This window comes from Chionomys nivalis, chromosome 13, assembly GCF_950005125.1.
Source record: "Chionomys nivalis chromosome 13, mChiNiv1.1, whole genome shotgun sequence".
NCBI lineage: Eukaryota > Metazoa > Chordata > Mammalia > Rodentia > Cricetidae > Chionomys > Chionomys nivalis.
The window spans coordinates 42,873,534-42,897,972 of NC_080098.1; the positions used below are offsets into that span (position 1 = coordinate 42,873,534).

At 41.9% G+C, this 24,439-nt stretch overlaps 1 protein-coding gene across 1 annotated transcript; it reads left to right on the forward strand.

The window, feature by feature from the left end:
* The first annotated feature begins 6,547 nt into the window (after positions 1-6,547).
* Trim38 (tripartite motif containing 38) lies at positions 6,548-9,891 on the forward strand. The gene is given in 3 exon segments (XM_057787049.1): positions 6,548-6,602; positions 9,357-9,794; positions 9,797-9,891. Coding segments are annotated over 3 exon segments (588 nt in total).
* The last annotated feature ends 14,548 nt before the right edge of the window (positions 9,892-24,439 follow it).

Consider the following 24,439-nt stretch of genomic DNA (forward strand, 5'->3'; position numbering starts at 1 on the left):
AAGGATTACATAGTATTAAGTGGAGGAACCCCAAATTGAAATTTAGAGCTGAGTCGAGGGCTTAGCTGGTAGAGCAAATGCCTCGCATGCACCAAGGCCTGCCTGACTTCAGTCCCCAGTCCTGCATCAGCTGGCATGGATGGTAGTGCACACCTAGAACCCAACACTCAGAAGGCAGAGGCTGAGAGATCGGGAGTCCAGGGTCATCTTTGGCTACCTACAAAGCAAGTTGGAGACCAGCCTGGGAGACATGAGACCCTGTCTCAAACAAAATAAATTAAATTAAAATAAGTTATTTGAAAATTAAAACAAAAGTCCCTTAACTATTTGGCTTGCCGCTTGTTTTGAAAAAGTTAATGGACTTCTTTTGAATCCTTAAGGGTTGGAAAATACAATGCAAACTACAAGAAAGGCAGACAAATTTACAGAAATAAACAGAGATTTTTCAAACAAAAATGGTGCTCCGGTCCCATTTACTCTTTACACTTTTTCTGTGGAACAGGAGCTGTGTCCCTAAGCAGGAGGAAGGGGAGGAGAGGTGTTCTTCTCAGAAGAACACACAATGGAGATCTTGTTACTGTGGATCTGGACAAAGTTACTCACAGCTTCTAAGGGAGCTGTCACCTCTGGTCAGCATTATATCCTGATAATTCATGTAAAAAAAAATGCTAGTCCTGATAATCAGCTCAGCATCTCTGCGAGTGAAACAAAAAAGAAAATGCAACGATCAATAAAAATAGATACAGGCTGCTGGAGGGTAAGTAAAGCAGACAGGTGCTAGACATTAGTAGCCATATCATCTCTGTGAGAGAAGGAACTGTCAGTGGATTCAGTGTGCAGCCGGCTGTGTGCATGGTATAGCCACACTCTGTTCTGCTCAGGTGCCATATTGTAAGCACCACAACTAGGAAGGAACTGACGCTGACCAGGTAAGGCGACCTCAGAGCACAATGTGATGAAGCTGCTGCGTGCTGAGCTGGAAAGCTGTTACTCGCTCCAGATCGTCATCCCCTTTCCATCAGCCTCTGGGATTTTTTTTTAATCAGTTCATCTTATCTTTTAATGATAATGTGCAAAATATTTAAGGTCTAGTGCTCCGGGTGGGCATGGGCACACGTGCTGTGCCCTAACATGCTGTTTTTTTACATTTCTCTATAGAAAACAATTGAGGAATTCTAGGTCACTTTACCTGGTCAGCATCAGTTCCTTCACCTTAAGATGAAGACTAAGAAGGGCCAGTTTAAGACAACTATGCAGTTCCCTGGCTCTGGAGCGGGTTCTGTAACTGCAACTAAAGCATGCCATCTGGGAGGGGCATCTTTCACGCAGCCAGAGCTGCAGCTCAAAGGCTAGGAATCCAAGGGCAGGAAAGCTGAATGGAGCAAGATGGTGATCCCTCTTTGTGAGGCTCATCGCAAAATACAAACGGCAAATACACCCATAAGGATCAGCAAACCATTGGTCGACTTCTCTGTTTTTATGCCAATACCAAGCTGTTTTCAATACTGTAGCTCTGTAATAGAGTTTGAAGTCAGGGATGGTAATGCCTCCAGACGATCCTTTATTATATAAGATTGTTTTGGCTATCCTGGGTTTTTTGTTTTTCCATATAAAGTTGATTATTGTCTTCTCCAGATCTGTGAAGAATTTTGATGGGATTTTGATGGGGATTGCATTGAATCTATAGATTGCTTTTGGTAGAATTGCTATTTTTACTATGCTGATCCTCCCAATCCAAGAGCAATGACTGCTATCATTTTACAAAGCACCAGAATCACAAACAGAAACCAAACAGAAAACTAAAACAGAGCTCCATGTGAAGGCCAAGCTTCTATAAAACAGCAAATAAAAACAGGCTTGCCAAGCTCACCACACACTCCTTACCACAAGACCTGACACTTCCAGGAAGCAGCACTATGCATTCAAATAAAAAGCCTGGGGCTGGAGAGATGGCTCAGTGGTTAAGATCACTGGCTGCCCTTCCAAAGAACCTGGGTTTGATTCCTGGCACCCACAACCATCTGTAACTCCAGTTCCAGGGGATCTGGCACCCTCTTTTAGAGCCTAGGGACACCAGGCACACACAAAGTACAAAGATACACATGTGGGCAAAAAGTCATACAAATAAAACTTAAAGTAGAAGCAAAAATAAAAATAACTTATTTTCGCAAAGCCGTCACTGTCTATTGACAATTATTATTTTAAAAATATGAGCCAAGAAATGGTGGCACACGCCTTTAATCCCACCACTTGGGAGTCAGAGACAGGTGTATCTCTATGAGTTCAACATCAGCCTGGTCTACAAGAGCTAGTTCCAGGATAGCTAGGATTACACAGAAAAACCCTGTTTTGAAAAATCAAAATAAAATAAAATAAAAACCACAAAGTATTTGGTACATAGTGTTTCATTAGGAGATATGAAAATAAGGAAATAGATGGCATGTCCTTAACCACAGGGAACACAGTACAACATGCACAGGAATATGAGCCAAATAACCATACCGCAGAAGTGTGTCCTGTGTGCAAACTCCTGCATCACTAATAACCGTACCACAAAAGTGTATCCTGTGTGCACACTCCTGCATCACTATAATCATACAGCAGAAGTGTGTCCTGTGTGTGCACACTTCTGCATCACTAATAACCATACAGCAGAAGTGTATCCTGTGTGCACACTCCTGCATCACTATAATCATACAGCAGAAGTGTATCCTGTGTGTGCACACTCCTGCATCACTAATAATCATACAGCAGAAGTGTGTCCTGTGTGCACACTTCTGTATCACTAATAACCATACAGCAGAAGTGTGTCCTGTGTGTGCACACTCCTGTATCACTAATAATCATACAGCAGAAGTGTGTCCTGTGTGCACACTCCTGTATCACTAATAACCATACAGCAGAAGTGTGTCCTGTGTGCACACTCCTGTATCACTAATAACCATACAGCAGAAGTGTATCCTGTGTGTACACTCCTGCATCACTAATAATCATACATAACTGTATCCTGTGTGTGCACACTCCTGCATCACTAATGATCATACAGCAGAAGGGTAACCTGTGTGTGCACACTCCTACAACACTTGCTTTGGAATTTGAATCACATGCCCACAGAACATCACTGGGCCACTCCTCAAGTTTATATCATGCATATTTGATTATATCTCAGTGGTTTTGATTTCTTAATTTTCAAAGTGACCCACAATTGGGTTAAAGAGTTAATAGGACTGCGATACTACTATGCTAGAAAAATTATATTTGATATTAGGTGATTTCTTTACAATTAGAAAATGTTATTAGAAAGATAACATTCCATAATACAAAAACTGAGTTCTCTTAATTTAGAAATAAATGGTAACTACAGCATACAGACACAAGCACTGCCAATCAAGCAATGTTCCAGCCTTTACATAGACTTATTTGTCCTCATTGTTTAACTGATTTTATCAAAAAAAAAAAGTTTAAACTTTTAAGCTAAAAAGATGTACTACCAATACCCCTAATTTTAAGATGAGTAAACACGGAATTTAAGTAACGTGTCTGGTAACACAATTCTCCAAGCTGCTTGGTTGGTGGAGACACAAAAGCATCCCGTTTTCTGAGTAACGTTCTCACATTACTTCTTCATCCAGGATGAAAACGGGGATGCAGGGGAAAGCACCATGTTAATAGTGATGTAGCGACCTTACTTGGCTGAGTAGTAAATCCATAAGCCAAACTTATGACTCATAGATGTAAGCCCTTAAATAGTTTATATTTTTCCACATTTAGGCTCACACAGACATGAGAGCACACAGACACAAAGAGTGTTTGGCTGCTCATGACTAGGATCAATCTAGGTGCCCTCCAAGGAGGACTGTAACTGTATTTCTTGTATTTCTCCAAGGGAATGCTGTGTAGTTGTTTGAAAGAGTAGGGTGGTGTGTTCAAAGCTCTTGTTTACTGAAAATGTTTTTTATATAGATTGAATTGCTGTATCAAAATTCTTTGTTCGGATTTTGAAATATTTTGTACTCTAGAATATTTGCACACATATAAAGAGCCATCTTGGGAGCAGGACCCAAGTTTAAACACAAAAATCCATATATATATATATATATATATATATATATATATATATTAAACACAGAGAGACTGAAGGCAATTTTATACAGTATTTTTAAACATTTGTGCATGAGGTGAAGTTTCACCGCAATGAATTTCCTGTTAGCATAGGAATACTCACCAAGCTTTACTTTTGAACCCTTCATGTTTCAGACATTAAGACTAGAGACGCTGTATAATATTAAGTGGCAAAAAGATGTATTATGACTCACTCTTGAGAGGAAGTATGTATTACATATGTGCTTTAGCAGTCAGAATGTCTCTTAGGAGCAAATTATTTGCCTCGCTGATTTCTGGAGTGGGGAAAGGTGACAGGGGTAAGAAGGTAGAACTGGGCTTTTCATTATTATACGCTTTGGTTTTGAATTTCCTTTGATCAAAAGCGCATATAGTTGATCCTAAAATAACTAAAATGAGAACTATTATGGGGGGAGGGAGAGGTGTACCTTAGCAACAGAGCGGTTGCCTAGCATTCCACTCTGGGTTTGATACCCAGCCCTTAAAGGGGGAGGGGGCCTTAGGCAGCCCAGTCTGCGTTCCACAGGGTTGATAATAACAGATGGCATGTAATAATCAGAAGTCTCACAGATAACTTATTTCGGATAGATAACCAAGAAAAATTAATGATATTTTATAAACAAGGGTAGTATCAACATCTCTTTAATCTAAATGGGCAAGGCGGCAGGGAAAGAGAGGTGAACTTTAAAAGTCAGTGAGAAAGTTAAGAAGGAAACCTTCTAAACTATTATTCTACTATTTTTAGGACGGGCTGGCTATATTACAGTAGAATGAAAAGTCCACACCCCAAAAGCGTGAGAATCCTCAGAAATGCAGACAATCGTCTTGAGAAACCAAGGAAGCATCTTCTAGGTGATCTCAAATTCTGTTGAGTTGGGCCATATTTTTTATTTCTCAATTCCCTTAATTTGTATTTTATATTTTTATAAACATATGTGGCATATTTACGGAAGTATTCACACTATCTAAAATAAACATAAAGATATACTCAATAAACATAAAATAAATATACTTAGGAGAAATAGGCTCAAAGTGTTTTACCTATAGCATATGCAGTTAAAATTGTTCAGGAACAATGCAGTCATATGTAACCGGAGCTAAGAAGGAAGCATCAAACGGTCTTTCCAGGATCAAGGAAGTAAAAGCAGTGTTATGAACGCACATCACTTCAAGCCGGGGCCTCCTGGAGGCAAGAGTTCTGCTATTTGGGTATACTTTTAGCCCCTGAAACTTTTGTGTTATTTTCCATTTTCCCCCCTACCTATTCCAAACCGTCTCACTTTTTCTAACAACATTTCCGGAACCTGGCCCTTTACAGCCATTCGACCGCCTACACCGTTAGAAACTCTTCCGCTGTCCCCGTGCTCAAATCGGGAAAGTCGTCCTTTACGTGCTTGGAGAACTTCCAACTATCTCCCAAAGTGAACGTGTTTATTACCCATGATTTTAGATATCTCTCCCATCCTCGAAAAGGTCCACTCTTCACAGACCAACTGCAGCGCTTTAAATAAACCAGGCAAATACTTTCTCTAGTCGCCTAGGGCTCACCCTCCTGTTCGCTTTCCTGCGATGCAGGGACAAACACACCCCCACACGGCCAACCCCAGGTTTTTTCCTCCAGAACTCCGTTTTCCTGCGAACACCTCTGACTCCTGGATCAACTCTCCCTCCTCATCTTCCCAGCCCATTAGCACCAGCAGGATCACGCGTGGGCCTCCGACTTTGGCAACAGCGTTGCCCTTTGGCGAGACTGAGTCCCGCTGCCCCCGCGGGGCACCAAGTTTGTACCGGGCCCGAGCTCAGGGCTTGGGCTGACTCCCTCCCCGCGTCCTCGACTGCGTGCCCAGGTTGGCTGCCACGGGCCGCTCGGACACAGGGCCGCGCACACAGAACTGGCCGGCTCGCCCCCCTCCGGGGCTCCCCCTAGGAGAAACAACCCTGCCAGGGCTTCCCGGGTGTCTGTGCTCCCGGGCCGCGTACGGCGGCGGGCATCGGGCGGCCACCTAGGCTGCGAGGTGACTGCGGCGGAGCCCCGAGGGGCGGGGCGACCGGCTGAGCGCCGCTGCCCGGTATCCCCTGGCCAGCGGTGCGCGGTGGGGCCGATGGCGGAGCTCCCCGCGAAGCCTGTCGACCACACTCACCTGTAGGTGGGCGTCACTGGCAACGCCGGCTGCCCCCTCACTCGACCTAAGCCGCGTCAGCTCGGGAATCCCAAACTCAGAGCCTCCGCCGCCGCGCCCCTGAAACACGACCACTCTCCGTGGGACGGAAGACCCGACTGAGACAAGGCCTCTCCGAACTGCGAACGGGCCGTTACCATGGCCTTGTTTGTAACCTATCGTGTCACAATGGTAGACACCGATGGAAGCCCTAAAACCTTCCACTTCCTCAAAGATGGAACCAAGGGATTCTAAGGAGGAGAGGCATGGCTGGTGATTATGTGTTGGGGTGTGACCCGAAAGAAGATCCAAGAAGGGCGGGTGAGGCCAAGAGGGTGGGTATTCTGCCAAGATCAGGTGTTTGCTGTGTACGTTGGGAGTTCCGGTTTACCCTAATTTCTTACATACTGCTGTTCCTGCTAGAGACTATGGCCCAGGTTTTTGAGGAGATTTTGGACTAGGGGCACCCACCAGCTGCTAATAATATTGGGATTTGTGTGAGAACCAACCCTGGGTAGAGCCTGAAACTTTAGTATGGCTTTTTAACTTTGTGATGAAAAAATGAGAACCAGAGACAGGGCTAGTCAAAGACAACAGCAATTCAACAATGGTCGGACTGTAATCCGACACCACAATTCATCCTTTGCTGATGTGGCTCAGGATGTGAGTGTAAGAGACAGTGAAGATCTGGAAAGTGGCGCTTCAGCTGGGATAAGCAGACAGATTTAAGGGCTCAGGCTTTGAGAAGAGTCAGTGAGGAGCTCCAACAAGAGACAGAGAGCACTCATCAAGTGCTCCTTCACCCTAAAAGGCCGGCCGGCGGCGGAGGATGCAGACACCTAGCCAACTCCTTATGATTTCAGACATTCTTCGTAAGAATGTTACTATGAATTTATGGAATCTCGTTATACGCCAAGCACTCAGCTAGCCCACCGTATTTGCAATCTCTTATTTTTAAATATTTATTTATTATTTATTATGTATACAATAGTCTATCTGTGTGTATGCCGAAGGCCAGAAGAGGGCACCAGACCTCATTACAGATGGTTGTGAGCCACCATGTGGTTGCTGGGAATTGAACTCAGGACCTTTGGAAGAGCAGGCAATGCTCTTAACCACTGAGCCATCTCTCCAGCCCCTGTATTTGCAATCTCATCCTAATGATCACACAATCTTGAGGCTCAAATAGCAGCTCAGTAAGGCATCTCTTAGCTGCTTATTTAAAGTTGTATATTTACTATATCTATTTTGCCACCTAACATAACTATCTTATTGCCTTATTACAGTTTGTTATAAGAAATCTTGGGGTTTTTTTTTTTTTTTTTTGTCTCTTTTGATCTCAGTTGTATCTCCAGGTCCCAGAATAGTATACAGGAAATACTAAATGTCCCTTGAAGCAATAATATGTGTGGCTATCTTTAATTTAAATGCAATATAATAAATTTCAAAACCTTGGCTTATACAAGGTGTTTTGGGGAGGGACAAAGACAGGATAAGAGGTGTATTTTATCTCTTTGTATACATACCTATATTTAGCCTTAGCTCTTTCAGTTTTAAGGTCTCTTCTTACAGAAGTTATAAAATGATTGAGTAGGCATGGCCCCACCTTCTCTGTGAGATCTACACTCATATTCAACTGAATCAAAGCATTAGAAATATTGCATCTATGCTGAATTCAAATATATACAAACTTTTCTTGTCATTATTTCCTAAAAAGTATAGTCAAAGAACAATTTACACAGTCTTTACATTGTACTAGAGAGTGTAAGTAACCAGAAGTGGTTAAGACTGTGCACAAGGATATGCAGAGATTGCAACGAATAATTAACCACTTGATAAAAGGAACCTGAGCACCTGTGAATTTTGGTATCTTCAGAGGTTTAACAATGGTTCCTAAGGTGATACTGTAGAATACTAACTATAGTGGTATATTGTTTGTGTTTTAATAAATAAATGTAAACGGAAACTGTTCTTTCATTCCCAGCCACCCAGATTCAAATAATCACACAGAAACTATATTAATTTCAACACTGCTTGGCCTATTAGCTCAGGCTTCTTATCACCTAACTCTTACATCTTAAATTAACCCATTTCTATTCATCTGTGTACGGCCACGAGGCTGTGGCTTACTGGTAAAGTCTGAAATCTGTACCCTTCGTCAGCTACATGGCATCTCCTTGACTCCGCCTACTATCTCTCTATATCTCTTCTATATTCTGCCCTGACATAGGCCAAAGTAGCTTTTTTATTCATCAATATTAATAAAACATATTTACAGCATACAGAGGAGAATCCCACATCATCTCCCCTTTTCTGTTTAAATAAAAAGGAAAGTTTTGTCTTTAACAAAATAAAATTACATATAAGAAAATGGGTATCAAGCAAGAATTACAGTTAAAATATTTTTTGTGAGTCTAAATTTCACGTAATTTATTTTTTATCACAACGAAGGAAAACTATAACTCTTTAGTCTTCAATCCTACCAAAGACGCCAGAGGGATATAGTATTACCTAAGTAAACAGGAAGCACATTGTAAGCAACTTCCAAAACTCTAAAACTGACAAACATCTTGCTGCCTGGACAGTCATCCAAAGTTCGTCTGTAACATTGGGGCATCCATCTTCAGCCCACAGGCCCATAGTATCCAGCAGACTTTTCCATGAAGCAGGAAATTTGAAGATTTATTCTGCCTTGTAATGGTGTGAAGCAGTGTACCATTACAAGAACAGAGAACAACAGTGCCAGAAATTCTAAAAGTTCTGAATTCAGGAAGGTTTGGAGCAGAACAGAACGAGAGTGACTCCAAACAGTTCTAATCTTTGGCATCTCTGAATGAGCCAAGATGCTGGGGTTGATGGTATCGTTGCCACTGCTTATTAGGCATGTACCACATCCAAGACAAACATGAACTCATTTAACTCTGCTCATTGTTGTCTACAATAAGCATGATGTTATTTTATACATAGTTTACATAGCTGGGGTTTAAATGTTCAAATCATGCCCCGATTTGAACAGATTGTTTTCTTTGTAAAGTCTTTCTAGATCCCAAAATTCTGATTGTGTTTGTGTTACAGTCAGTGTGACTCTGGAACCCGACACAGCCCATCATGACCCAGCACTGTCTAAAGGTCAAAGACCAGTGACTTACAGACAATGCCACAAGAATCTTGAGGCTTCTATCAAGAGATTTTCTGTTTTACCCTGTGTCCTGGGCTGTGAGGAATTTACTTCAGGAAGATATTACTTTGAAGTATCTGTTGAGAACGCAACCTCTTGGGATGTGGGAATCTGTGAAGAGGATGTGTTAAGGGGCTTTGACATGAAGAAGGAGCCTGAGTTTGGATTCTGGACCATCAAGATGTGTGAAGTGGATGGGCTTGCAGCCCTCACTTGCACCCCTACTCCCCTTCACCTGAGTGAGAAGCCACAGCTCGTGGGAGTTTTTCTAGACTATGAGGCTGGAGTTGTATACTTTTACAATGCAACCAGAGGTTCCCATATCTTCACCTTCCCAAGGCTTCCTTCTGGGATATTCTGAAGCCCTTTTTCTAGGTTTATGAAAATACTTCTTTGTTTCTGCCTGCCAGAATTAATCAAGGGAAGAAGTAAAGTCCCCATGGTGTAAGTAGCCTAGAAAATGCATAAATCCCATAAGGCAAAAATGTGGATGTTTTTCTTCATTGCTGTTCCAATGCTTTTAATGAACTTTCAATAAATGTGCTCTGATTTGATTGATGGAAATGGTAAAAATACCATACATTGCCAGTTTCAGTGAGACGAAAGCAAAATAATAGAGATAATTATATCTTTTCTTCCCCCTCCCTTTTGTACAGTGGTTCTCAACCTTCCCAATGCTGCAGCCCTTTAACGCAGTTCCTCATATTGTAGTGACACCCAATTATAAAATTATTTTTGTTGCAACTTCATATCTGTGATTTTGCTACTGTTATGAATCATATTGTAAATATTTTTGGAGATAGTGGCTTGCAAAAGGGGTAGTGACACACATTTTGAGAACTACTGCCTTTTATGGAGTCAAAAGTTTGAGTCTTTACATTGTTTTTTGTTTTTCAATGTGCATCTAACTCTTATGTGAGAAATGGACTAATGTCAGTGTCTTTTATGAATAAAAGAACAAAAACTGAAAATAACATCAACTTAACCCTTGTTCTTGCTGTTGCTATTGTTTTGTGTTTTTTTTCCCTGACAGGACACAAGAGTCAAAGCTGTGTGAAAGACCATTTGGTATACCCTAGCTAGACCACCACATTAGAAAGAAGTAGACTACCGCATATTAATATAACTCTTTCAAGATGTGTTGAGATGTGAGTGATTCTAAACCTACTGCGCGCGCGCACGCGCACACACACACACACACACACACACACACATCATGGTGGTTGGTATCCATGTTTCATTCCTCCTGTGGAAAAGAGGCATAGGGACTGAAAAAAGTATTTTATAACATTTTATTCTACAATAAGCAATATACTTTGCATGAGTTTTTGAGAATATATTTTTCTGTTTCCTAGAAAATTCCATAACGGTATTTCTCTTTTTTCCATCCTTCCTTCATAGGTTACCTAGTGCTCCTTGTGTAGCTTCACCATGCTGTTAGCTAATATATTGACCAGTAGATGGCAGGCTTGCATTTTTGGTGACTCTGGTCATGCAACTTTGCCTTTAATAAAATATATTTCTTGGACCAAGATCAAATAAATGTAAAATTCATCTTGTTCTTAGTAATTATTTTAGATAATTTAAGCCAACAATATCTTTTGTGTGTTTTTCATTGTTTTTGCTTTTCATTTTTGTTCAAGACAGGCTCTCATGGTGTAGCCTGGAACTAGCTTTATAGACCAGGCCGACTGTGAACTCACAGAGATCCAATGGCCTGACTCTGCCTCCTGGGTGCTAGGAATAAAGGCATGCACAATACACTTGGCAATAATATTAATTTTTATTCAATTCAACATTTTTTTTTCTTTTAGATAAGGTCTGGCTGTCCTGGAGTTCACTATTGTAGCCCAGGTTGGCTGCAAACTAATAGAAGTCCTCCTGCCTCAGCCTCCCAAGTACTGAGTGCTGAGATTACAGGTATGAGCTACCACGCACAGCTATGATTTTATTGACTGGTTAATTGATTTTAGTTTTTGGAGACGAGCTCTCATGTAGTTCATGCTGATGACAAAATCACTATGTAGCCTTGAACTTTTGATTCTTTTGCATCTGGCTCTCGAGTGCTAGAAAGAAAGGAGGCACCACCACATCCAATTTATGAGGATCTGGGGGTCACGTCGGGGGCCTCATACACGCTAGGCAGGCATTCCACAAACTAAGTTACAATATATTCCTAGGCCCCTTGGTGGTTTTAAATGTTACCTGAAAAGAGCCTTGGATCTTATTAACTATTCACTTCTTTTAATTTCTTTTAATTCAGTAAATAATCAGCCTCATTAGATTCATGTTTCATCATCTCATGTGATTCCTTGGCAAATCAGCTCTCAACATTTTGTGGTGTGATTCAGATTTCTTCTGTGTGGATCATTCAGTGACCTTTTAGGGCTCTTAGTGACATTCTACCACAGTTCATTTATCAATGACTGCAGTGAACTAATTATGGTAAGACTGGGGTTACCATTCCCTAATGGGCACAGAAGTACAGATGGGTTCAGTGTGTGTGCGAGTGACTGGCTGTACTTCCCTCCCTCCTTCCTTCCTTCCTTCCCTCCCTCCCTTTCTTTCTTTGTCTCACTGTAATTCCCAAGCAACCACATCCTTAAAATTTTAGTGAGAAGAAAGTTCAACTCAAATAAGGGAAACCGTCATCTCAAATTTGTGTTGAATGTTCATTCCTTTTGTTTTTTTAAGAGAATGGTAGGTTTTTCCAATTATATATGGATTATTGGTTTAAAAGTGACATAAATCATGGAAGAGAAAGGAGTGGACTACTCTTTTCTTCTGGGCTTAGTTTATGGGAACTTTCCTCCTTCCCATGGCTGCTTAGAGCAGCAGGGAGCAGAGGGAATGCTCACCTGGGGGAACTATTTCCCCCCCTGTGTGCATTCCACTGAGATGGCAGAAGGGGCTGGAGAAGAGGTCCATTTGCTCCTCATCACACGAAACCAATCCTGAGTGTGAACAGGAGTCAAGCCACAAACCAAGCAAGGGCTCCTGCTCCTGAAAGAGTACAGGTGGAGGGGGTTGTTTGTTTGTTGTTTTGTTTGGGGTTTTGTTGTTGTTGTAGGTGGTGGTGGTGGTGTGTGTGGTTTCTCTGTGTCCCCTGGCAGAGTCAAAAGGATTCAGGTTCCCAATGGGAGGGGGCACAGGTCTTAAGTGGGGTGGAGAAAGTGGGTTGGTGTTTATCTTTCTTCTCTGGTAGCATGCAGAGTACCTTTTAGTACTCTGAACACTAGTCAGTAGGGGGTGAAGGCTCTAGGTAGGCACCAGCTCGATTTCTCTGTGTTCAACAAGACACACATGTGTGGGCTTCCACACTAGGGCCCTGCTGTCAGTTTTGGCAACTAATAGCCTTGGCAATAGCGTGAGATGTTTGTGGGAGTCTATGAAATCCTTTCAAGTGTCAAAAAACTCAATTAAATGTAACCTATTCCTGGCACTGGAAGTTTCTCTTGGTGGCAAATGATGACCACTTAGGGCATTGTCTCCCCCATTTGGTGACTCCACTTAGATTCTTAAGAAATGTACATAACTTAAGAAGCTTCTACAGTACTAGGTTTCCACATGATCCCTCAAATGGCCCTTTGTGTTAGTTGTCCCTCCCCATATTCCCTCCCTTGCCCCCTCTCCTCCTCCCTTGTCTGATTAGTCTTCCTATTCCAGTCTCCCTTCCGTCTCTCCATAACTATATATTCTATTTCCTGTTCTTCGGAAGGTTCCTCCCTCCTCCCTAGTCTCTTATTATGTACCCAACCTGTGTGGTTACATGGATTCTATCATGTCTATCAAGCTCTTAAATGCTAACATTCACATATAAGTGAATACATACAGTATTTGTCTTTGAAGTCTGATACCTCACTCAGGATGCTTTTTTTCTAGATCCATCCATGTAATTTCCATGCAAATTTCAATATTTCATTATTTCAAATTGATGATAATAATCTATTGTGTAAATGTACCACATTTTCATTACCCATTTGTCTATTGATGAATTTTTTTTTTTTTTTTTGGTTTTTTAAGACAGGGTTTCTCTGTAGCTTTGGAGCCAGTCCTGAAGCTAGCTCTTGTAGACCAGGCTGGCCTCTAACTCACAGAGATCTGCCTGCCTCTGCCTCCCCAGTGCTGGGATTAAAGGAGTGCGCCACCACCACCTGGCATTTATTGATGAACAGTTAAGATGTTTCCAATTTCTGGGTATTAAGAATAGAGCAACAGTGATCATGGATGAACAAGCGTCTCTGTAGCAGGGTATAGAGTACTTTGGGTTTATGCCCAGACTGAGATTCCTGAAGATCCACTAATTGATTTCTATAGTGGCTGTACAAGTTTACACCCCTACCAGCTATATAAGAGATGAGTGTTCCCCTTCTCCCACATCCTTGTCAGCATGAGCTGTCATTTGTTTTATTGATCTTGGTTTTTATGCCTGGTATAAGATGAAATCTCAAAGAAGTTTTGATTTGCATTTCCCTGATGATGAAGGATGTTGACTTTGTTTTTCAACCATTTGTGACACAGAATTTTAAACTGGAGCTGTATCTTAATAGCTCCAACCAAAAGGAATAACACAATAAAAACTCGAAGTAAAACTGATGCTGTAAAGGCTTTACAAACAAACTCTCTTAGGACATATTAAGTTACATAAAGTAGAATTTAGCTAATGAATGCTGCCTCCGATATACTGGGAGATAAGCAGTGCACAGGTCTGCTAGAAACTACAGGAAAGAAAATCTTGTGCCACAACTGAAGTTTAGGGTGGTTGCTGGGTATTTGAGAAAACAGCATGCTTGTTCATCAAGACTGACCCCCCACTTAGGCTCCATTCCCTTAACAAAAGGCAAAAAGCCTGACTTAGAACCAGCCGTGAGGCCCATCCCCATATCAAAGAACATGTCTCTAATGGGCATCTCAAGAGGGGCAGTGCAGGGTGACAATCATCATTAAATTAAGTCCTGGTCTGCTGCTAAGTTCCTTGTGCTCTTGTCAAGAGAATCAGTTCAGCCGGGTGGGCAAGAAGGGCCTGGGCAGAACTATACAGAAAACAACAATGGCATATATCAGAAATAATTCTGGCAGTATCTTTGCTGTGTAAACATCCCACCTGCCCAAATCGACAAACTTCTAGTTCCCATCTCTGTTTAAATCGTTCCAAGTGTAACCTGGGACTGGGACCTCATGGAGGTTTAAGGTTAACAGTGTATCTAGACCGCGCAGGCCCAAAGTCCATAGAAGCTGGTAAAATTTTGTTTCAGGCTGATTCCCTTTTGTGTGTCAGCCAGAACCAGTTGCATGCATTCTTAAGGAGCCTTTTCCTTTGTCAATCTGTGAGTGGGGTGAGTTTTCACGGGGAAGGCATGTTAACTCTGGAACAGTGTCTGCCAGACATCACTGAGCACACCGCACACTGAAACAGAAAGACAACTGAGACATCAGCCAGCAGAGTCACAGAATTTAGCCCAACTCTGGCTCCTGAGCAAAGACTAACAACACCCAAGTAAGGATGAGGACAAAGCCACGGAAAACGTTACCGAAGCTCCACACAAGGCGTTTCTTTCTGTGAGGAAAGGCACTGTTACTTGGTTACCAACTATCGGAAGGGGGAAATAAGTTGAAATTACTATAGACTAAGATCTCTAAGGTCACCAAAAATGACCTCAGATTCACAGTTATTCCAGGGGGGACTCACGTAGCAAGAAAGCACTAACCGTTTCTAGAAGTTTAGGCCTTGAGAACTTTGGCTACAGCCTCCATCCCTGTGATATGGACTGCAGCACGCTGGAAAAGCTGTGAGCGTTTGTATCTCATCACTGCAGGCAGGAATGTCTGCTCGGCTTCCCCGGTCTCACATCTCAAGCTCTTCCCTCAACATCATCAGTCCCAAATGTCAGGATGAGACAAGAGAAAGCCAAGCCAAGGTGAGGTCCACTAAGGAAAAAGCAGCTCTCTGACTTGAATGCCATGGCAGTGAGAGACAGTTAAAAGCTGTTGTGTAGAAATAACACAAGGAAAAGCTTTTTGTTCAGACAACATAAGGATCAATGGAGAGATATCACAAGACAGTGAAATGGAGCAAAAGAGAAGCCAGAGGCACCTGTGTCTCCTGCCCGGATAGTCGGCACACTCATGGCTACACTCATGACTTAAGAAATCAATGTGCTTCATTCCACAAAAGTTTTGGCTACTATTCTTTCAACTATTGCTCTTCCCTGCATGTGGACCCACCCATCAGCGCCGTTCAGAGCTCTCTGTCTATTGCCTCTGACTCTCAAATTCATTTTGCCATTTGGCTCTGCTTGCATGCTCGGTATGTTCTTCCAATTACTCCTCCACTGTCCTAAAACGGTGCTCTTTCCCAGAGTCATCTCATCAGCCCTCAGAACTTAGAATCACCGTTTGTTGCTTAGTCTTCTAACCGAAGGAAAAAGTTACTTTACTAGTTCCCAATGTAACCAGTAATCTGCCTAATATAATCACGTACAAATGAATACACACACACACACACACCACAGAGAGGGGGGGAGAGGGAGAGAGAGAGAGAGTGGGAGAGGGAGAGGGAGAGAGAGAGAGTGTGAGGGGGAGAGGGAGAGGGAGAGGGAGAGGGAGAGAGAAAGAGAGAGAGTGGGAGGGGAGGGGAGAGGGAGAGGGAGAGAGAGTGGGAGAGGGAGAGGGAGAGAGAGTGGGAGAGGGAGAGGGAGAGAGGGAGAGGCAGAGAGAGAGTTAGTCTTTGGGGTAAACATTTAGAAAAATATTAGACCTTTTATACGCATTTATTGTATTTACTTTATTTACTACGTTGCTTTACTTATTTAAAACTACATTGCATTAGCAGGACATACTTGGCACATGCTTGTAATTCTAGCACTCCAGATGCCGAGGCAAGAGGATCACTACTTTAAAAACAGGTTGATGCACAAAACAAAAAAGACCCAAAAAATAATCTACTATATTTATGTATGTAAAAGCATCAAATCCACATGAGATGGAACCCGTCCCTCCTTCGCTGGGGCGAGGCTGTCCCGTGTCTCTCTTACATGTGTCACTCACTCTGTCTTCTTTGGGGACTTTAGGATAACTCTATCATGCTCTTTTGTTTTCCTTTCTTTTAATACAGTAGCCATAGAATTGTTTATTCAGTGGCTTATTCATTTAGAGAAGGTTAATATTTCATGATATTAAGGGCTTTCCATCTAGAAACACAGTATTTGGTTCTTGTCTTAGTTACTTTTCTATTCTCTGCTAAAACACATGCCCAAGGCAAATGGAGAAGAAATGGTTTATTTGTGTTTACAATTTAGTAGGGTTAGGGTCTATAGTAAAGGACAACATGGCAGCTGGCAGCAGATATGGTCACTAGAGCTGGGGGCTGAGAGCTCAAGTCTCAAACTCCAGTACTGGAACTGACATAGGATCTGATACTCAAACCTGGCCCCCAGTGCCATGCTTTCTCCATTAAGGTCATACTTCCTAAGCCTCCCCAGTGGGGATCAGGCATTCAAATCTCTGACACCTATCATTAAATCGGCCACGGTTCTATTTAGACAGATTTTGCTTTATATCCTTTAATAATTTATTGTTCTTGTTGACTCATACTGTTTTTTTTTTCACTTTATGACATTTATTAAAATACAGGATTTGAACTTACAGATCTGGGTGAGGATTGGTACTTGACTTTATTATGAACTATCAAACAGGCCCAAACTGCTAATGTGTGTACACAGGAAACTGGGAGAAGAGAGTGATGATGGCCCAACCACACATCTTATTCTACCAAATAAAACTTCCAGTACTAGAAATGACTTACATCTTGTGAAATCATTGGCCACAGAGTTCCTCTAGGTGCCCCCTAAAATTACAGGATGTAGCTAATGCTATTGGTTATCCTCCACAACTTAAGAATTAGGCCCTCTTGTTGAAAATGCCACTTTCTTATGTTATCAAAATGAAAAATTGAGCTGATGACCAACTAGAAACATCATCCCTACTGACTAGCATTCATTGTGCTGTAAGGTACTATGTACATTACCAGAAGAGAAAAGTAATCATCAATGTCACTCAGCTAGGAACTATGTGGCTAACAATAGTGACCTGCCTACAAGATACACAGGCGCAATGATGATACAGATGTTTTGGGAGTAACCGGCCTCTTTTTAAAAAGTGGGTTTGAGACCCACTTATGAGGTAGAGCCTGTACATAGCACTGACAAACTGGCCAAGAGCCCAAGACTAGATAGTTCTGGGGCTTAGAGGGAAACCTACTATTACTTTGCCAAAAGTAATTACTGTTCAAGTAAGTCATTACTTGTTCACGTAACTGTTGCGAATTTTACAGTTTTTGTCGCAGGAAACATTATAGCATTTTTCTATTTGTATTCTGGAAAATCTATTTCTACTATTGGGAACAAACAATCAATTTGCTGAAAAGAATGATCAAGTTTCAAGTCAGCTTACCAAATTCCCTTGATGGTTTTGCAGCTTACTCCTCAGTCATGAGAAACCATACCAACCTTCCATGACTTTGCCCAGGACGGTCCTTCCCCCCATGGTATTTATTCAGCCTATGAAACCAGCCACAGCTCCACCTCCTCCGAGAAGCCTTCCTCGGACACTTCTGTGTTGGCAGGGGTCCTTGTTTGCTCTTTCCTACTACCTTGTGCAAGATTCTGTGGCTTGCGTTCATTGCCCTTCATCGTAGGTGTCTGTCTGTGTACAGCTCCACTCAGTGGACTTTGGGCTCTGTAGCTCATGGGCATTAAACAAATTGATATTCTCAGAAAGTGAGCGTCATGTCTAGAACATACCAAATGTAAAAAGAATTGAGAAGCATTTTAGTTAAACTGCTTTAACTGGGACAATTGTCAACAACAATCTAGCGACACGTACGTGTTTAAGACTTGACCAATTCTGTTCCGTCATTCTTGCTGTTTATGAATGCTACAGATGCAATATAGTCAAGGTTGTTCTAGTATTGGGTACTAAATTGAGGGCATCCTGCAAACTAGGCAAGCACTGCACTACTGAGCTGTATCCCTAGATTTCACTATGTAGCTCTGAACTCATAAGCCTTCTGCCTTAGTCTCCCCAAATCTAAATTGTCTAAATGTGAACCATACTGAGTTTGTTACGTGAAAATCACAGTGTGAGTAAGGAGTTTGAGCCAGCTCAAAAGACCTTGATTTTTTTTCACTGTGAATGTAACTCAAGAAGTCATTCGTCCCATAAGCTACTGTTTACTGAGCGCACAGTGCCTTATTCTGTTCAGGCTGCTGCAGCACACTTCTGGATCGAGTGCCGCCCTGCAGACACTTTGATTTTGGCCGAGTGAAACACATTTTGGAGTAGGGACTTCTAGAACTGAGGAGATAAGCATAGATGACTTTAAATACCCCAAGTTTGTAAGTGATCTATAACTAATAGGCAATTATGGCAGCTGGGGAGATGGTGTTGTGTACCAATATCCTGCCAGATGAACATCCATCTTGGGGGAACGTCCTTAAGATCACAGAGAAGTGAAACATTCCATACTGTAGGGGGCCTCCTTAAATTCAGGAAGTAAACAACTCAAAGACTTCAGGAAGTCCCTGAGACTTACCAGATACATTAGGTCCCACTCTCTCTCTAAGCATAATGTGTGTGTGTATGTATGTATGTATGTATATATGTATGTATGTACGTATATGTATATACATGTACACACACACATTCAGACAAGATAAGAAGATAAGCCTGGAAGAAGCTCTGGCCAGCTGAGACATCTGTGCAGTGAACTCCAAGTGTCTAGTCTCTGTGAGCAGTCAGCCGTGCTGTAGTCGGCCTCTGATGGTGCAGCTCTTAAAAGCAACCCCTTCACCTCTACTCCTGTAACCCCAATAAAGTTTGGTCGTTTGCCAAGTTGGACTTCGGGGGACTCCTTTCTTTGATCTGTTGTTTGTTCCCTATCTCAGTGAGCAGATCTTTTCCCGTGTCTCCCCAGGAAGAAGTGTCACACAATAGATGGCTCAGCAGTTAAAAGCACACACTGCTCTGAATTCAGGAGGACCTGAATTTGTTTTCCAGAACCCTCATGGGGGGTGGGTGGGTCACAGGTACCTGTAACTTCAGCTCCAGAGGTTTTCAGGGCTTCTTACATACTCAGACACACGCTATACATGCACACAAGTACACAGACATACATCAATAAAAATAAGAAGACTAATATACTTTAAAATTTTTTAAAAATCAATAGAGACCACTCAGACTGTCGCAGGGGCTCTTTGGGGACTATGATGATAAGACTGGGGTCAGAAGCTCAGCGAGGCTGACCAAAGGTAGACAGGACAGGTTCTCACCTTGTTTTAGGATGTCCAAGAAAGACCTGCTGCCATCCACATCCAAGAACCTAAAAGGCACGAAACAAACCCAGGAGTCAGGAGCCAAGAAGAAGCACCTCAGAGGGACACAGAGAAAAGGTAGGGCAGAAACAGGGACATTCTCAGAGCCACAGTTCACACTGATTCCCTGTGGGCGCCAGAGGCAGGAGGACAGTCTAGCTGAAGCCTTGGCAGGAACATCTCATTAAGGCCGTCTACCTGCTAACAGATTTCGTCTCGTCTGCCCAAGAACACGGCATTATGAACATTTCAAGCCTAGTTTCTTAATGCAAAAGCCAGTTCCAAGAGGTGGAGTGTTTTGTCTGTGGACACGGGAACCACTCCTGCTTCCCACCACGCTGCTCAGTTAAACGGCTTGTTGACTGAATGACTGTGTGCGCACTTCAAAGCAGAAAAACATAGTGACAGCTTTGAAGTATTCACTAGATCAGTGAGAACTTGAAAGTGAAGTTAAAAATTAAGCAGCCAAAGCAATTGCAGACTCCCTGTCCTGAGAGCATGGGGTCAAATCTGGCGGTGTCCCCTTCCCACGTGACTCGCTATGCTTCGTGAAGGGAAAGAGAAAAGGAACGCCCTCTTTTCCCAAGTTAGTTTTCTAGTCTAGGGCTTCAAATACTAGTTTAATGGTGAAGGTAAGTGTGTTTCTTCTTTTAAACAGGATGCTAATTACTAAACTAGGAGAGATGCATTCATTAATTTTACGAGCACTCAAAAACACACCAACTGCAGCCTGAGGATCTCCATTTGGAAATGGTGTCCAGTTCCAAAGTGAAGAAGAGTCTTTCTTCCAAAATAATCATCCAACCCAGACCCTAAGGCTGGAGAAGCCATTGGTGCTGAGGTGGTCAGTGGTCACTAGCCAGAGGAACGCGTGAGTATTGGCTGCGGTATGTGGATGAGTTAGTTCACTTGGCTTTGGCTGTAGAATGAAAACAAAAAAAATGAACTGACGAGGTTTAGATTTGGGACTGTGATTAGCCTCGTCCAGGTTCAATAGACTTAATCTTGGCTCTCCAGAAAATGAGACTGACAAAAGTCTGAATGAGATGAAGATCCAGACACCTTGAATCCTTCTAGAAGGCTTGCTGTCTTGTACAGTCAAGAGGTCCCCAGAGAGACTGTGGTGGGTGCCTGCTGTTCATGGGTGGGAACCACAGCAGAAATGATTCAGTGAGGATCCCTCTCTCATCCTACCCAGAGGGAATCCTGATTCGGAAGTGCAGCTCCAAACTGGGAAGAGGGACCAAGTTGTGAGCCCTTGTGGACAGCGTTACAGTTGAAGTGTGCTTCGTTTTTTGGCGTAACACTGACTTCTAGAATTTTCCACTTTGGTCCTAGGACATTTTTTTCTTTTTGCCATGATTTAACTTATAAATGCATTGTCTGAGAAATGTAATAACACATGGGATGGCTCATTTTGTTTCAGTCCCTAAGAAAAGTAGAGAGCACACAAGGGCTTCATTTTGCCTAATGCTCTGAGGATTGTTTTCCTCATGTTCTTTGAGGTTTGTGGCAAGATAAGCACCCTCTTCATCCATGTTGTAGATTCCAAGGCAGAAGAACTCACATTTTAAAAAAGTTTAAAACCAACCAAATGTTTTATCAGAATGCTTTTATTTGCTATATGCCTGTATTTATTCATGGGTCTGAGATGGTCTAACACGGTCTGAGAGGGGACATAGTGGCTGTTACTAATGTTAATACTAGTGACATTTGACGATGCAGAACTCCTTGCAGTGAGTGACCCAGGCACACCGCATATTTTGTTTTCACGCAAACTGTCCCATGAAGGAATATCGTTTCCTCTTTCCCTCTGAAACAAGGCTGTGAGTTTATGAAACTTGCTATGGTTTGCGCAGAGCGGGAACTGTTGGCTCCTGATATTTGAACAATATGCAACATTTGCTCTGAGTAAACCAGGAGACTGGGCTAACAGAATTATGTAAGACAAGCAGATTGTTAGGGAAAATCAAAGAGTATTAGAAACACCATCGCAAGAAAATGATGAGTTCTAGACTAAGAGGACTAGGATGAAGCCCTTATGCAACCATAATCTCTATAGCCCCATTCCCCCAATATAAAATCCTATGTGCATAATCGTGATGCCTGTATTTTCCTTTGCCCCTAAATACAACCCATACTGTCATAAACCTTTTTAAACATAAATTTTACTTGAACTTATGTTCACTTCAGTGTTTATGGGTCTACTTGCAACCTTGACATAGGATTTACTATCATTTCCTGAGTGGTTTCCATGGTACCAGTTGTTTACAGCTAGACTTTGAATGATTGACTGTCTTTCAATCACACTAACAACTTGTGATTTTGTAAACCCTAGTGATTTTTTAGAAGCATTATTTCATTATTATTATGATAATGAATATTATATTATATATTAATCATATATTCAAATATATCATATCAATATATTTCATTATTATGTCATAGAAAGACTACAGTTTGGAAAGACCAATTTTTATATATGTCTTAGGAAAAAGAAACACCAGACAGCAAAACAACAGAAAATTATTAAAACCAAATTCAAAATAATACTTGAAGGCAATAGAAGCCTCGTGTGCCCGCCTGGGTGGTGGAATGTAGCCCAGACGCGGGGTGCTTGACAGGCACACGTGGTCCCAGGGGCAATCCTTGGGGAAACAAACGGCTGTTAAGACTCTTCATTCTTGTCCCTTTTAGGCTTAGACTGAAACGACGGTCAGAACAGGTTTATAATACAGTTCCACTAACAGAAAGGGCAAGAGATAATTGGATTATATTTCTTTAGTATTCAAATCAAAGTTCATCTTAAGCTTTATCATCAAATGCTCTTTGGGGGTAATAGTTAAAACTTTGAAGACTTCAGAACGAAGCTTGTAATTGTTTTTCAAACTTAATTAGAATGTTAAGAAAATGAAAGGACAAGCAGGCTGGCCTTTGAAGGGCCAGGTGCTGGCCCTGTGAACTGTAAGGAGGAGACAACTTTCCAATCTTCTGCACGGGCTTCCTCACCAGAGACGTGCACATCTTCAGCAGAAGACCTGAGTCTTTGCCTCTAGCGCTGTGTACAGAGCAGTAGGATGAATCCTGGCGTCATCCAGACGCTAGTGAGACTTGGAAGCCTTTCAGGCCAGAGCAGCCAGCCGGCATCAGCCCTGGTGCTCATCTGTTCTTCACAGCAGTTGAGCCTAGATGTGGGTCCATTGTAATAAAGTTTCAGTTAATCCCAGCTCCCAGGAGACTGAAATAGGAGGGTCAGAAGTTCAAGGTCAACCTGGTCTACATAGTGGACTCTCAAAATTGAGATGTCTGAAAGTTATTTGTAAGTAAACTTTGTTCTTTCGGTAGGGAGGGCATCAAGCAGGACCATGATGCTTCCTGGCCAGACAGCCTAGTCTGATCTGCAAATCCAGGTATTGGTGATACATCCTAACTCAAAAAACAAGATGGAAAGTTTTTGATTATGTTTTTTTTTTTTGGTTGTTTTGTTTTGTTTTGTTTTTGTTTTTGTTTTTGTTTTTTCGAGACAGGATTTCTTTGTGGTTTTGGAGCCTGTCCTGGAACTAGCTCTTGTAGACCAGGCTGGTCTCGAACTCACAGAGATCCGCCTGCCTCTGCCTCCCAAGTGCTGGGGATTAAAGGCGTGCGCCACCACAGCCCGGCTGATGGAAAGTTTTTGAAGAATGACACGGGAGTCTGACCTCTAGCACCCTTACACACATGCACAAAGCCTGAACATACATGAACACACACACTTGCACATGCAAATAAAATCATTCATATGAGAAGTAATGAATAATACAGTTAAAGTAACTCCCAGAGTCTGCCCCTTGGGAACATCCATGGTTCCATTTGTGTAATTTGTTTTCTGTGTATGTACATTACACATTATCCTGCTTACACTGAGTACAAGTATTTCTCCAGTATTATCTCAATAGATTTTTTTTTTTGAGACAGGGTTTCTGTATAGCTTTGGAGCCTATCTTGAAACTTACTTTGTACACCAGGCTGGCCTCAAACTCACAGAGATCCACCTGCGCCTGCCTCCCACATGCTGGGATTAAAGTCATGTGCCAACACCACCCAGCTAATAGATTTAAAAGCATTGTTTTAACAGAGTTCATGACAGGAAGTTTCCAGAACTGACCCTCTGAACTGTGTCTCCAAAATTTTGCTGTTATAAAAAATATTCCAATGGATATTTTTGAATAAAATCTTTATTAATATCTTCCATCATGGTCCTCTGTCCTAAGGTCACAGTTTATTAGAATCTTTAAGACTGTGGGGTTCAGAAAGTATAAAATCCTGAATTATGAAACACAAATATGATGCAAGTGGTTTTACCAGTCATTGAAGATACAGCCTAAAAGGGATATAATTTACAAGAGTCTTAGAATGTATATTCTTCTGTAAAAGAAGCAAATGAATAATATCCCTCTCAAAGACATACAAATACTGAATTAAACATGCTCATATTTGGGGCCATAAATTTTATTTGGTTTTCAATGTAGCTAAATTCATTTATGATTACAGCAAAAGTCCCCCGTTTAACATAATTTTATAAATGTTTTAAAGATATTATCAGCTCTCCAAGCTTGTTCCAGGACAGGCAC